At 47.0% G+C, this 15,057-nt stretch overlaps 1 protein-coding gene across 1 annotated transcript in view; it reads left to right on the forward strand.

Annotated features, from left to right (window-relative positions):
* Window positions 1–15,057, forward strand: part of smc1b (structural maintenance of chromosomes 1B) — a gene marked incomplete at both ends in the record, with an annotated part of 73,546 nt that overhangs the window by 49,634 nt on the left and 8,855 nt on the right. Inside the window, 5 exons of the mRNA XM_084335303.1 lie at window positions 2,370–2,562; window positions 4,771–4,875; window positions 5,218–5,374; window positions 5,702–5,856; window positions 10,413–10,564. Of these exons, the coding sequence (XP_084191429.1) occupies window positions 2,370–2,562; window positions 4,771–4,875; window positions 5,218–5,374; window positions 5,702–5,856; window positions 10,413–10,564 (762 nt within the window). The remainder of the gene's footprint in view (window positions 1–2,369; window positions 2,563–4,770; window positions 4,876–5,217; window positions 5,375–5,701; window positions 5,857–10,412; window positions 10,565–15,057) is intronic.

The following is a 15,057-nucleotide window of genomic DNA, read 5'->3' on the forward strand; positions in this document are numbered from 1 at the left end:
ATTATTCAATATACACAACTATATTAAAACAACTACTAGCCACATCGTTACTACTACTTTGATGCATTGAAAATGGAGGACCCTTATGTAAACAAGACTAAAGTATTTTTCTGGTCTGCATCCTCTTAGCAGTTGTATTGAGCTGTACTGTACTGTACCCATTCTGCAATCTGTTAATACAATTTTCAATCAATCAAACTAGAGAAACTACTATAACAAGTTGACGCTTGACGCTGCTGTCGGACGTCAGATGGAACAGGAAGTGAAGAAGTCACTGGCTCAGGTTAAATCAAATTAAACCTGTAGCTACATCAGGTACAAACAATGGAACCGTTTTAGAAAATCCCTTCAGGAGAAGAGAAAATAATTGTCTGGACTGTAAAAGTTGAGGCAGAGACCTCCAAGGGACTGTATTTTTCTTTTTTTCCATTAGCCTTTATTTTATACAGGTAAAATGAATCAGTCAGTCAATCCTTCCAATGGCATTATTGCACTAAAAAATATTAAATATGCAGAGGAGCATTTTTATAGCTATGTTTTAACATTGAAATGAACAGGCACTTAGGCCCTGTCCACACGAGCGTTTGGATTTAATATGACCGAAGTTTGAAAAAATAAAACTCCGTCCACACGGTGAACACAGGTGAACAACCGTGTATAACTGCGTACTCACGGCAGAGCTGGGAACCCAGCAACCGATACATTTAGTACAATGCCAAAACAGTAGGCGGCGATGTTGTTCAGACATGAAGGCCATTTCAACCAATCAGAAAAGGCTGAACGCTCACTAAACTTCCTGTTGGGTCGCGATCTGCCATTAATTCACTGAAGAAGAAGAAGTAAACTTCCTGTTTAGAAGCACAGCTGGACCCTATTGATCATTTTGCCAACGGAACATATATTTTCAGCAAAGAAAGAAACTGCAATAAACAAACGGATACATTCACTGTGTTCTGCCTCTCATTTGGTTGATGAAACAAAACCATCAGCAACACAATTTACCACCAAGAGCGGATAGTTTAGTCTCACAAAAGACCGCCGGTGTTGTTAGCTACATGCTAATGTGAATGGCTATATCCATGTATAGTATATAGCTTAAATGCTAACGTAATGTGGTAACGTTACCGATATGAAATGGATGTAAACGTTATTTAACACATTGCAGAATGGGTACAATACAATACGGCTCAATACAAACAATTGTTAAGGGGATGCAGTTCCTTATAACAATAACTTGACAACACATGAGTTTAGTTTAGCTGCAGCTACATGTTTACTCTCAGAGCGTCAGGTCAGGAATGCGACAAGACATCAGTCGATCACAACACTCTTCAACACAGACGATACGTTTCGAACAAAAGTTTGTTACAATCATTTTCATATAACGCTACTTGGGACAGCTCTGCTGTAAACACTGGTGTAGTTGGCTCTGCTATAATCTCTCTACCCCGCGGTCTGCCGTGAACATTGGAAATAATTGCGACAGCTCTGCTGTAAACACTGGGAATAACCTCGGTTGCTATGCCCACACGCAACTGCAAAACCACACAACTTCACCCTGGCCACCGGTTTCAAAGACCGCGGTTGCAGTGTAGCAAATCCCCGGTTGTGTGTGGCCGAACAGTGCAACTGCGCACATACAATCACGGTTACATTAAACCCAGCGTTCGTGTGTACGGGGCCTTACACAACTGTACCTCACATAACACCTACTTGACCAATATGGTGGTGAAGTGAACAAGGTGAATTGGCTCCCTGTGAAAATAAAGGTTTGAAATCAACAAGCATCTGTTATTTACCCTCATCTCTCTCCCTCCCTTCTTTCCTCCCTCCCTCCCTTCTCCCCTCCCTCCCTTCATTCCTTACTCCCTCCCTTCATTCATTCCTCCCTCCTTTCGTCCCTCCCTACCTTCATTCCTTACTCCCTCTCTTCTTTCTTTACTCCCTCCCTTCATTCATTCCTCCCTCCTTTCTTCCCTCCCTACCTTCATTCCTTACTCCCTCCCTTCTTTCCTTCCTTCCTCCTTTCCTTCCTCCCTCCCTTCTTTCCTTCCTCCCTTCTTTCCTCCCTTCCTTCCTTCCTTCCTTCCTTCCTTCCTTCCTTCCTTCCTTCCTTCCTTCCTTCCTTCCTTCCTTCCTTCCTTCCTTCCTTCCTTCCTTCTTTCCTCCCTTCCTTCCTTCCTTCCTTCCTTCCTTCCTTCCTTCCTTCCTTCCTTCCTTCCTTCCTTCCTTCCTTCCTTCCTTCCTTCCTTCCTTCCTTCCTTCCTTCCTTCCTTCATTCCTCCCTCCCTTTCCTTCCTCCCTTCATTCCTCCCTCCCTTCCTCCCTTCCTTCCTCCCTTCCTCCCTCCCTCCCTCCCTCCCTTCCAGGGAGCTGTTGCGGCTGCAGCGGGATGTGATCCAGGTGGAGACGTCTCTGGAGCAGAGGTGCCTGGCGAAGCACAACCTGCTGCTGGGCTGTAAGGTGCAGGGCCTGGTCGTCTCCATGCTGTCTGGGAGCCTGGACCACATCAGTCAGGTACCACAGAACACACTGTCTGGGAGCCTGGACCACATCAGTCAGGTACCACAGAACACACTGAGCCTGGACCACATCAGTCAGGTACCACAGAACACACTGAGAAGAATCATTGTTTAACATTTGCTGAGCAACACTGTGCTACGCACTTATACAATAGACCTGTCTCAAACCCTGCCCCTTTTCTTGATCCTCCAATCACAACTGTCGCTTACCTCGGACAAACTTGGTTTGTCCGAGGTAAGCGACAGTTGTGATTGGAGGATCAAGAAAAGAGGGCAGGGTTTGAGACAGGTCTATTCAACACTTGACACCTGGGTGTTGAGTGCCTTGCTTATACCGCTTAACCCATTGAAACCGCGAAACACATTTGTGTGTATATGCATTGCAGGCTATACAATGCATTATTAGCAGGCGTTTTAGGTCTAAATGGGTTAAAGGGGCAGTTCACCCACAATAATATTTTTAAAACAACAATAGAGTTTTGTGGGTTTGTGGTGCTCAAAGTGCCAAAGATGATACATTTGAAAAACTCAAAAGCAATGTCACAGTTACCTTGGATAATCCACAGACCTTGTTGTGAATAGTTTAATTCAGGAACTATTTTCTACCAAAGTACACCTGTCATATATTATTATTATTATTATTATTATTATTATTATTATTATTATTATTATTATTATTATTATTATTATTTTCAAATGTATTTATTTTGGATGCTTTGAATTATGTCACACACCGAGTGCCATTCATCGGAAAAAAAGAGATCAGCAGAGCTCTATTTTTCAATCTTTCAAAATGTTCAGTTGCTATTGCATGCACTGTCTGTGTTTCATTACACATATGAGTGCATGCTTACCAACTGTTTTGCCTGTTTTATTGCAACACTACTATCACCGACATCTAAGAAGGGAGATCCCCCCTTGAACGGCTCTTCTAAGGTTTCTCTCCTCCACACTGCTAGGTTTTAGTGAGTTTTTCCTTACCTTCGCGTGGGGTATGTGAGTCTTATTATTTTATTTTATTTATTTAAACGTTTTTGGACTTCATGGTGTTTTTGTTTTGTTCTTGATTTATTGTGATGTTTCTTCTTGACTTGTAGAAGACGTGTCCGGCCCATGGGGACATTAACGTGTGTTGTCGGGCCTTACAAATACATTTTATTTGATCAGCTAAATTTGTAACGTCCCCTTGCGGGGCCGGTTATATGAATAACAGTGAACATTTCCTACCTCCTGACACTGGTCTCCTACCTCCTGACAGTGGTCCTCTACCTCCCTCTTGTGGCCAGACGAGCCAGTTGGTTCAGACACTGTCTCTACACTTGATTACTCACATGCTTACTTTAATTAATGGGAGGATAATTAATGGGATGTCACTGTGTATGTTATTGTTGAACTTCCCCACCCTGGTGTGATTTGGTTTCCCTGGTTAAGTGTTGTTTGGTGTATTGGTTATTGTCTAGTGGTGTTGTTTTGTTCTGTGCCTGTCTCTCCCCAGCTGGGGGCAATTAGTAATTAGTGTTGTTATTTAAGTGTGGGTTGCCCTCACCTGGTTGTGGAGTCATTCCTCCTTGTTACCTGTTCCTGTGCTGTCTGTGTCAAACGTCGACCTTGTAGTTGTGCTCGGTCTAAAAGTCAGTGTATATTAGTAATCTGTTTTGTCATCTTTTATTTTGTGTGTTATGTCCGTCTTCTGGTTAGGTTTGTTTTGTAGTTAGTGCCAGCACGGCTGTGCCTATTGTTATACTTGTATGTACTTTTGGAAGTTGCCAAAGTAAACACTTTGTGCCTATTGTTATACTTGTATGTACTTTTGGAAGTTGCCAAAGTAAACACGTTAAATTGTGACCGTCGACTCCTGCCTCATCTCCCTGCTCATTCTTTCCTGCTGCCTTGGGTTCTACCACCACCTTATCGTATCGTAACAAAATTAGACGATTATGGGCAAAATATCAAATTTTTCTTAGTTTGACAATAATGGTATTTGACTATTTCGTTTTCCAGTATGAATTACAATGTGACAGGACATTTTTGTATGTTCTTACCGTGTAATATATTGTCACGGTTCTATTTAATTCAAAATCACTTTTCTTTTACTTATTTTTACAATATGTATATATAGTGTGGACGACAGTATAGTAAAAACCCATACCTTTGGCGGAATACCTTCACATTCGGTATACAGTACCTCACGGCCCTGCATTGCTGTAATGAAAAGACATGAACTGAGGGCTTCCTCTTGTCTGTGCAGTTGGAGTCGGAGTCAGAGATCACCGCCACCGCCACCTCCTCTGAAATCTACGAAAGAGAGGCACAAATGGTCATCGACTACTCTGCCCTGGGAACACATCTCAGGGTAAGAGATTTCTCATAACAATGTTCTTGTTCAGAGCCCGCATTACTATTCTACCGCATTTACTCTACAGATGTACGCCACGAGCACGTATTTACCTGTTGGAATGTGATAGGAGTAGTGTGCCTCGTGCAAAGTATGTGTGTGTGTGATCCTCTCTGTGATTGATTGATTGATTGAAAACTTTATTAACAGATTGCAGAATGGGTACAGTACAGCTAAATACATACAATTGTTAAGGGGATGCAGACCAGAGAAAGACTTTCGTCTTGTTTACATCAGGGTCCCCCATTTTCAATTCATCATAACATATACATCTGTGTATGTGTGTGTGTGTGTGTGTAGCGTATTGAAGCAGAGAAGGAGGTGGAGGCCCAGGTGGATACACTGACCGAGGCGGTCTCCTCCGTGGATGCGGTGCTGCTGCGCACCTCTGCCCCCAACCTCAAAGCCCTGGAGAAGATGAGGGAGGTCAAGGAGAAGTATCAGGAAGTGTTGGAGGGTAAGTAACCACAACGGGATTCCCTAAAAACGTGGTAACCTCACCCCTACCTAACCCTAACCATACCTAACCCTAACCATACCTTAAGCCCTAACCCTAACCATACCTTAAGCCCTAACCATACCTTAAGCCCTAACCATACCTTAAGTCCTGACTACTATTTAAGAATGAAAAATTAAGACGCACCTTTTTTCTCTTGCTTTTAGTGCAGTTGAAGTTGGCCTACTTATTTTTCATCCTATTTTATCTTATTGTATAATGTTATTGTATATAAGTGTTATGATGAAAGTGTTTTTATTCAGCCGTCTTGTCTGTCTCAACACCTAGCCTTTGAGGCCAGCAGCCGAGAAGCCCGGAGGTGCAGTAAGGAGTTTGAGCAGGTCAAAGCCCAGCGCTTCCGTCTGTTCAGCCAGTGCTTTGAACACGTGTCTATCAACATCGACCAGATCTACAAGAGACTGTGCCAGAACACCAGTGCGCAGGTGAAGCTACGACCTCTAACACTTTGGGGGGGGAAAGTGTAACTTTACATCAGTGATTCTCAACCTCTGTCATGTCCAGGACCCCCAGATTGATTCACATTAGGTAGCGGACCATCATTTCATTCGCTTTTTTGTTGTTAGATTTAGGGTGTTTTCACACCTGTAGTTCGTTTGCTTTGTTCCGATTCAGGGACTATTATGATACAATTGTTGCACTTGATTCTTAGGGTGTTTTCACACCTGTAGTTCGTTTGCTTTGTTCCGATTCGGGGACTATTATGATACAATTGTTGCACTTGATTCTTAGTTTGTTTGTGTTCACACGGCTGTGTTCACACGGACCAAAACAAACGCACGCGCGAGCAAACTATCACTCATTGGTCAGATTTTGGGGTGTGCCCCCCCCCCCAACCCTGAATCTCCGCGTGGGAGGAGAGAGCGGGGGAGCAAATGAATGAATGTGGATGAGAGCCGTGATGTAAGTGGTTGCAGATACGGCTGTGGGGGTGCTAGAGACATGATCGAATAGTCTTTTATGCGCCTCAATCTCCTGAACACGGCGCGAGCCATTCCTAATCGATCAGAACTAAATCGGCAGCGAAAAAGCCCATTTTAAAGCACCTATTATTACCCATGCACATGCGCAGATTGCCCACAGAGTCTGGAGACGCGAGATGACGCACAAATGAATGTGGACTGTTCCATCAGAGGGGGGAGCTTCGGTGGCCAGTGTCCTTTCAGCCGACCAGGATAATGAAACAATGATCCCACTAAATGGCCAGAAGCGTCTTATGGCGACATCTACAATTACCTCATTGAGTCTCCAGGTAGACTAATGTTTATATTTAAGTGCAGTGGTCTGTAGCCACTCACATTACCACCGAAGCTCCCCGATGGAACAGTCCACATTCATTCTCTCGGTGAGAGAGAGAGAGAGAGAGAGAGAGAGAGAGAGAGAGAGAGAGAGAGAGAGAGAGAGAGAGTCCCGCACGGTGCTGCTGCTGTCACTACAGAGACCCCGGCTCCTCTCTCCTGCGCGCGGCTGACTGATATCAACGACGCAGTGTACCTCATCGCTGCTCCACGTTGACCCACGACGTATTATTATTATTAATTGTGTCGGTTTGTTAAATCGATTGCATTCTCACAGCGTACGAGTCCGCTTCGGGTTCGGTTGGAACTGCGCCGAGACCACCCTCTCCAGGTGGTCTCGGTCTCGGTCCGCTTGTTTTGTTCCGCAACAGAATGTAATTGCTGTGTTCACATATGCCCAACTGAACCGAAATAAGGGGTAAACGCTCCAGGTTCCGGAATAACAGCTCCAAACGAGCTAGGTGTGAAAACGCCCTTAGTAAAGAAATTCCATAATTATAGATGGGTAGATAACAAGTTTCAAGTTCAAGTTTCAAGTTTCAAGTTTCTTTAATAGTTGTCATACAGAAGTACAGAATACTTTCATACAAAATGCTTCTTACTGTTACGCTCCAGAGACTGTGCTAGACAAGATAGTATCAAATAACATAGTATAGCATGTAATTTAGAAGTAGAAATGAGGTCACAGTGTTCAGTATAGACATATGTACAATGTTCGATGCAGAATAGACGTAACTGAGTTACCATATAATATACAATACTATGCAGTGTACTAATGTACAGTACTATATAGTGCAAAGCAGAAATGGGATGAGGTACAATTTAGGTACAATTTACAGTAAGGTGTACGAGTTGTAGTGCAATCCTTCATCAATAAATATAAAGTGTGGGGAGTGGGTGCTACAGTGTGTTTGTTTAAAGTGGGTGTGTGCTATAAAGTGTGTGGAGTGGGTGCTACAGTGTGTTTGTTTAAAGTGAGTGTGTGCGTGTGGATGTGTGTGCTATGTGCGTTTGATGGTTGTTGTTGTGTAGTGTTCATTGTTCGTTTAGCAGCCTGATGGCCTGGGGATAGAAGCTTCTTCTGAGTCTTTCTGTGCTCGCCTTGAGACTCCGGTATCGCTTGCCTGACCGCAGCAGTTCAAAGAGGCAGTTGTTCGGGTGACTGGAGTCTTTAATGATTCTCTTAGCCTTGCCCCTGCAACGCTTGTTGTAAATGTTCTGGAGGGTGGGGAGCCCCCCTCCAATTGTGCGTTCGGCTGAACGTGTCACTCTTTGTAGTCTGCTTCGGTCTTGTGCAGTGCTATTCCCAAACCAGGAGGTGATGTTGCCAGTCAAGATGCTCTCTATTGTACATGAGTAGAAGTTCTTAAGGATCTTCTGACTGACTTGGAACTTCCTTAGTCGCCTGAGGAAGTAGAGGCGTTGTCGTGCCTTCTTCACAACACTGTCAATGTGTGTGGTCCATGTCAAGTCCTCGGATATGTAGGCTCCGAGGTACTTAAAGCTGTTGACTCTCTCAACCGGTGCCCCGTCGATGCTGAGGGGGCTGTAGTCCTTGACCCCCGACCTCCTGAAGTCCACAATCATCTCCTTTGTTTTGCTGACGTTCAGGGAGAGGCTGTTTTCCTGGCACCATCCCGCCAGGACCTTGACCTCTTCCAGGTAGGCCCTCTCGTCGTTGGCAGAGATCAGGCCCACCACCACTGTGTCGTCAGCAAATTTGATGATTGTATTGCTACTCCGCTGAGCCACACAGTCGTGTGTGTACAGGGAGTAGAGGAGGGGACTCAGAACACAGCCCTGGGGGGCCCCTATGTTGAGGGTGATGGATGAGGAGGTGCAGTTGCCTGCTCTCACCACCTGGGGTCTGCCCGTCAGGAAGTCCAAGACCCACTGGCAGAGGTCATAGTTCAAGCCCAGGTCCCTGAGCTTGGCTATGAGTATGGAGGGGACTATGGTATTGAATGCCGAGCTGTAGTCGATGAATAGCATTCTCACATAGTTCCCCTGCCTCTTGTCCAGGTGTGATGCTGCTGTGTGCAGCACATGGGCTATGGCGTCCTCCGTGGACCTGTTGGGGCGGTATGCAAATTGCAGGGGGTCCATGTTGATGGGGAGGGAGGAGCAGATGTAGCCCTTTACTAGCTTCTCAAAGCACTTCATGGCTATGGAGGTGAGAGCTACAGGGCGGTAGTCGTTGAGGCAAACAGGCTTGGATTTTTTGGGTACAGGGATAATAGTGGACTTCTTCAGGCAGGTGGGGATGACAGCCTGTTCTAAGGACAGGTTAAATATGTCAGTGAATACCGGGGCCAGTTGGTCGGCACAGACTTTTAGGACGCGGCCGGGGATGCCGTCCGGACCTGCTGCCTTCCTGATATTCACTTTTTTAAAGGTCCGCCTCACCTCATGCTCTGTTACCCTGAACACTGAGTCTCCATCAGCAGCAGACCCCCCCCCCCCCCATTGCCGTGGCTTGTGGGCTGGTGTTGTTATTACCAGCATCAAACCTCGCATAGAAGGTATTGAGGTCATTTGCTAAGGAGATGTCACTGTTCAGTTTGAGGGAGGCGCCTTTGTAGTCTGTCATCGTTTTGAGCCCCTGCCACATAGCTCTAGAGTCAGCCTGTTCAAACTGGAGTTCAATTTTATCCTTGTAGCGCCGTTTGGCCTCTGTCACTGTCCTCCTTACGTTGTATCGCGCCACCTTGTGGTCATTCATGTTGCCTGCCACTAGGCCGTCGTTGTATGCTTTGGTGCGCGCTCTCAGAGCTTCACGGACGGATTTGTCTACCCAGGGTTTTTGATTTGGGTAAACTCTCATTGTGGTAGTGGGGATTGTTTCTTCCACCAAAGTACGAACATAGTCCAGCACTGTCTCCGTGTAGACATGAATGTTATCTGTGTCGCGGAACACGCTCCAGTCTGTGCAGTCAAGCGCAGCCTGGAGCGTCTCCTCTGACGTCAAATCCCATTTCTGCACCTCTCGCGAGACTACGGGAGTGCTTTTGATTCTCTGTTTGGAGAGTGGACCATTGGCTCTCATTGGGCTAAATTATCCCCTAATCTTTCTGGGGACCCCCTGGGCCCCTTGAGAACCACTGCATTACATTATTCCTTAGTGTACAACAGTGTGCATACTGTATGTGCACTATGGATGGGAATGAGGAAATCACTAATGGCTTCATGGCAGGAGGATGTACTAGTTGACGATGTGTATTGATGTATGTATTACAGTACATACTACAAGGGATACGCAGATCAAAGCAAATATCACACTAAATAGGGTATGGAAATGATTAGACGACTAGCTGATGAATCGCTTGGTGATGTACTACCGGTAGTTGTACTAGGCAGGGTTTCCGTTAGCCATTTTTTTTGGCCGGCCAACATGGCCGATAAGATTCAAATTTATCGGCCAAATGTAACACGTAACGGCCATATGTAACGTGCGTGTGTAATGCAGATACGAGCGTGTGCAAAAATCCATGTTTAAAAACAAAGCCAAGCGCATTGTGTTGTAACAAAAATATGCGGATGCGGAGCTAATGACGCTAATGATGGAGCATCGCCGGCGGTTGTGTGATAGTAAAGGGCTAACCTTCTGTCGTGTGGCAGTGAAAGGCTTAATGGAGGACATAACTTTATATGAATCATCACAGTGAAACGTGTGTTCTCTTCAGGCCATCCTGAGTCCCGAGAACCCAGATGAGCCCTACCTGGACGGCATCAACTACAACTGCGTGGCTCCCGGGAAGCGCTTCATGGCGATGAGCAACCTGTCTGGAGGGGAGAAGGCCATCGCTGCTCTGTCTCTGGTCTTTGCCATCCACAGGTACCCAGAGGCTATGCACAGAATGTTCCAGAAATTGCACAAAACTAGGGATGTCCGATATTATCGGCCGATATTGGCATTCAAATGTGATATTGGAAAATATCGGTATCTGTTTTAAAAAAAAAAAATGTAATGTTAATTACCTGAAATTATTCAGTTTTTTGGGGGGGAAACCCTGCATATATCGATATCGGTATCGGAAATTAAGAGTTGGACAATATCGGTATATCGTATCGGTAAAAAAGCCAATATCGAGCATCCCTACACAAAACCCATTTCTCCCTCCCATGTTGGAAGAAACAACAGCGTTATGTGCAAAACAATGGTTGCTATATGTTGATGAATGAGAGAATTTTTTTCTTTTTGGAAGTAGTTACCAATGGTTACAGGCAACCGTGTTGGAAGAAAGTCGAGAGCTACGCAATCATTCTGTGCAAAGCCTTTATAGCAGCTGATCCATCAGACCCTGAGACAGACAAACCACTATACAACATCCCAGTATCACCTACAAAAGTCACACACAGACGGATAAAATGCGGCCATTAAAATGTTATATTATAAAATATAGGCAGTCAGGAAGAATGTACTATTTGGACCTGTGCTGTTTACCGTTAGGTTATGACTATAACCAAGTTCTGTTAGTATGGTGACGCTCGGCGTCACTCTCTGCACTGTCCTCGCACACGTGCACGCGCACTGAATAAAGACCACAATGTACCTTTAATCCCAATATTTGTCTGACCACACCCCTATCAGTTTACCCATATAAGCAGGGGTGGGGCCACCCACTCGCCTCCTTCCCAAGCTTTCACCACAAGGCGAGATCAAGGGCTGCAGCGGCGTCGGACGCCGAGCGTCACCATACTAACAGAACTTGGTTATAGTCATAACCTAACGTTCTGTATCGTATGGCTCTCGCTCGGCGTCACTCTCTGTACAAGGGAGGCCGAGCGAGAGCCATCGGCCGACAAATACACCCCGCTGAATGCCCCCCACAACCATCAGAACAGGGAGGGCCGAGCCCCCCCGACCCCCCCTAATGGAGGGCACCCCCCCTATTGGGGGCTTCACGGGAGGGCGACGGACCCGACCGTGCGAAGAGGCACTCAAGCAACTCAACGCACAGGGTGAGCAGACCGTGGCTTGACCCCACGACTACACACACGCACAACCCGCATGCCACCCGGGAACGAACGGAGGGAACAACCTTGTTACTGCCCCCAGAATCACGGGGTCAAGGGCAAACCCAACCCCGTGGCAAGGCCTTAGCAGCGGAGCGCGAAGGAAGACCCAGACCCACCAAAGGGACTGGACCCCCTGGAACGGGGGCCCGGAGAAGTCCATGATGCCAGCATCAAGACCCCACCAGGTGGGCACTTAGTGACCCCGCCCCCCACATCGCCAGCGTATTCGGACAAAGGCCCCTCAGCCGAGCGGGCCCTGTCCCCCCAATAGTACACCGCCTGGCACACTGACCCTGCAGAACAGGCAGTCAGCATGGCCGTAAGCACACAAAAAATTTTAACCAACGGAAGCAGGCAGCGCACCGGGGAAAAACCAGGCAACAGGCTGTTAACCCTAGCCTGGAGACTGCGGACGAGACAGGCGCCAGAGGGGACAGCTGAACACAGCCGCCCCAGCGGAAGGGGTGTAAGCTGGCGTTGTTGCATGACCAAGCCTCCATTTAAAAAGCCCCCACCCAGAGGGGTTGAGGCAGAGAAGGCTGACACGATTGGCAGACGTCATGAACGTGCAGGGGCACCCTCAACCGGTGAACCCGGGAGTTGACACTGCTCCAACACACCAGGGAATCAACCACCTTGGTGTTACCCAATGCGGTGGTTGTTCCTATAACCCCTCAAGAAAAAAACTCCAAAACACACCTGCGGGTATACAAGTGTTTCAGTTTTCAAAAAAGGGTTAACCCAGGCCTACGGGTCGACGAAACATGACTTCGGACCGGGCCCGGTGATACGGGAAGCACAGGGTCACCAGAGGAGGTCAAAGACCACCCCAACAGGCCCCTCTTCGCCATGCGTGAGAGAGGAGCGAAAAAGAATGGAGAACCAGCCCCAAGCACACCGTACTTGGTATTCCCAGGCGGTCTCCCAACCAAGTACTAACCAGGACCAACCTGTGTAGCGGCCGAGATCTGACGAGATCGAGCGTGTACAGGTCGGCATGGCCGTAAGCCATTACGACAGTGCTGAGTAAAAAATTTACCCAACCAGGGTCTCCATAGCGCTTAACCCTGTGACACCCGGACCGACCTGGCTTTTTTCCCCCTGAAAAAAGCCCAAGTCCCTCAGGGTACCAGAACAGCAGATCTGCATCCCCGGCGGACAACGGGTTCAACTGATCCGGACCAGCGTGACCAGAACCAGTCCCGTGCCCTAACCACGCCGACATGCCTACTCCAGGAGAAGGGGCAGATATGCGTGTTGATCTTAAACATGAAAAGAAGGCGCCACCCAGACGTTCGGGCGAACCGCGCCCGGTGGCCCACCCCCAGGGCGTGAGACCCCTCTACATATGTTCAGATCCATTCCGTCATCATCCCCCAGATATGAACGAGAATCCGTCGATAACCAAACCAGGTCGTCTGATTTGGTCGTCGGAAGAGGAAAAACCTCCATCCCAGTTGCTTTATAAAAACGCCGTTTTAACCTCAAGCAACCAAGGCGTGCCAGTCAGTCGCCTGTTTACAGAACACCCCGAGCTAGCACTATACGTGCGTCGGGACACACCCACATCAATGAACAGGCTATTTAGACCTGTCATTGAATCCCCAAGGCGCCCAGGGGAACGACAAGAGGGGTGTGATACTTCCTAACTCCAACTCTTTTTAGTAGAAAAGAAGGAAGCACCAACAGTATGTATCCCAGTCTACACAGCCGGGGGTAAAGAAATTTCACATTTTTACATCCCACCACCCTCCCATAGGAAGGAGACGGGAATCCCCAGAGAGACTTCCCACGCGAGCTGTACAGATTGAAAAGAATATATTGCACCTTGAGCCATGTAAAAAATTGGTTTTAGGGCTCTCCGGGGAGGAGGCACTGAACCCATACACACTCAATAATCGAATTGAATCGAATACATACACAATAGAGTAGGACTCCTTCTAGAGGGTCCACTCACCTTGACAATCTGAGGAGGAGGCTCTGTACTCTGAAGGAGGCTCCCTCCTCACGGAAGGAGTCCCAACTCACAGAAGGCCCGAATAGGAGCTTGGTGAGGAGGAGCCCTGACCACCCCCTGAAACAGATCCATCACATGGACCTGAACAGCACACGGAAATCCTACCAACAGAGACGCGCACGGTGACGTACTCTATGGCGGGGGAATTTCTGCGGTGCACACGCCCAATATTCCAGGCCGTGGGACCAGGAAACTCCCCCCCCCCCCCCCCCCCCCCCTCACCCTGTAACGTGCCGAACCGCAACGTGACAGGAACCTTGAAGGACAGGTGGGTTTACCCCTGACCAACAGAAAAAAGGGGAAGGAAAGGTTACCAGTTCACCCCTTTACGACCCCACACCCATGATACGATGTAATGACAAAAAGAGAGTATGACACAGTCATAGTCAGCTCTATAAAGCGTCTGACAGCTTCACACAGCGCATGAGCTAACCTGCTATCTGATTTTTACTACGGAAAAAACACAGAATAGAGAGGGCTCTCCAAGAGCCCCGGTACCAACTTACACATGTGCTTCTGTGGCCAGTCCAACCCAGTTGTAGGTCACATGACACACACAACCCATCATCACCTACAAAAAATGGCAAAAACACTCTACAGAGGAACGCCGTTTTTCATAATGAGAGAATACATAATTCTCGATTAGTATTGGCCACAGGCCTTGCTAAGCACACACGAAAGCGACCAAACAATCTTTTCTTTTAGGAAAATAAAGTTTCTCCAGCAGTTTTAGCACAACCTCAGCAATCAAGCTAAGGGTTACATCGTATCCCTACCACACAGTGACACAATGTAGTGCAACAACATGTCTGAGAGGAGGATGAAGAAGTCCCCAGGGAACCGGGGGGAAACACAATCCTCCTACTTTACCCTTAATACGGCCAGTTAAAACAGGAAAACCTGTTAATATGTGAACACACTGTTCATTGTCATTACAGGCTGAGAAAAGAATCATTCTTTACTCATTTTGTCACTAAGCATAGCTTTATAGTTTAGTTAACCCCCTTAGTTGTGAGTACACGGTACATATAAACAAACCAGATCATTTTCACATCTGTAACAACCCGATTTGCATGGAGAAGCTAAATACCAGTGAGAAGACAATTCACACATAACTCGCGTCGTATCCTAAATGTAGTGCAGCAACACTCGTTTTTGGAAAACATCATTATTTACAAAACATTTAGAAGGGAAAGCCAGAAGAAGTGTACAAGGTCTGGCCAAACCTTGCCTACCCGGAGCGTAGATCAAGCGAAGTGCAGTCTCAAGGCACCGTAGTAAACACAGCCGTC

The sequence above is a fragment of the Notolepis coatsorum genome, assembly GCF_963971535.1.
Source record: "Notolepis coatsorum genome assembly, chromosome: 18".
Lineage (NCBI taxonomy): Eukaryota > Metazoa > Chordata > Actinopteri > Aulopiformes > Paralepididae > Notolepis > Notolepis coatsorum.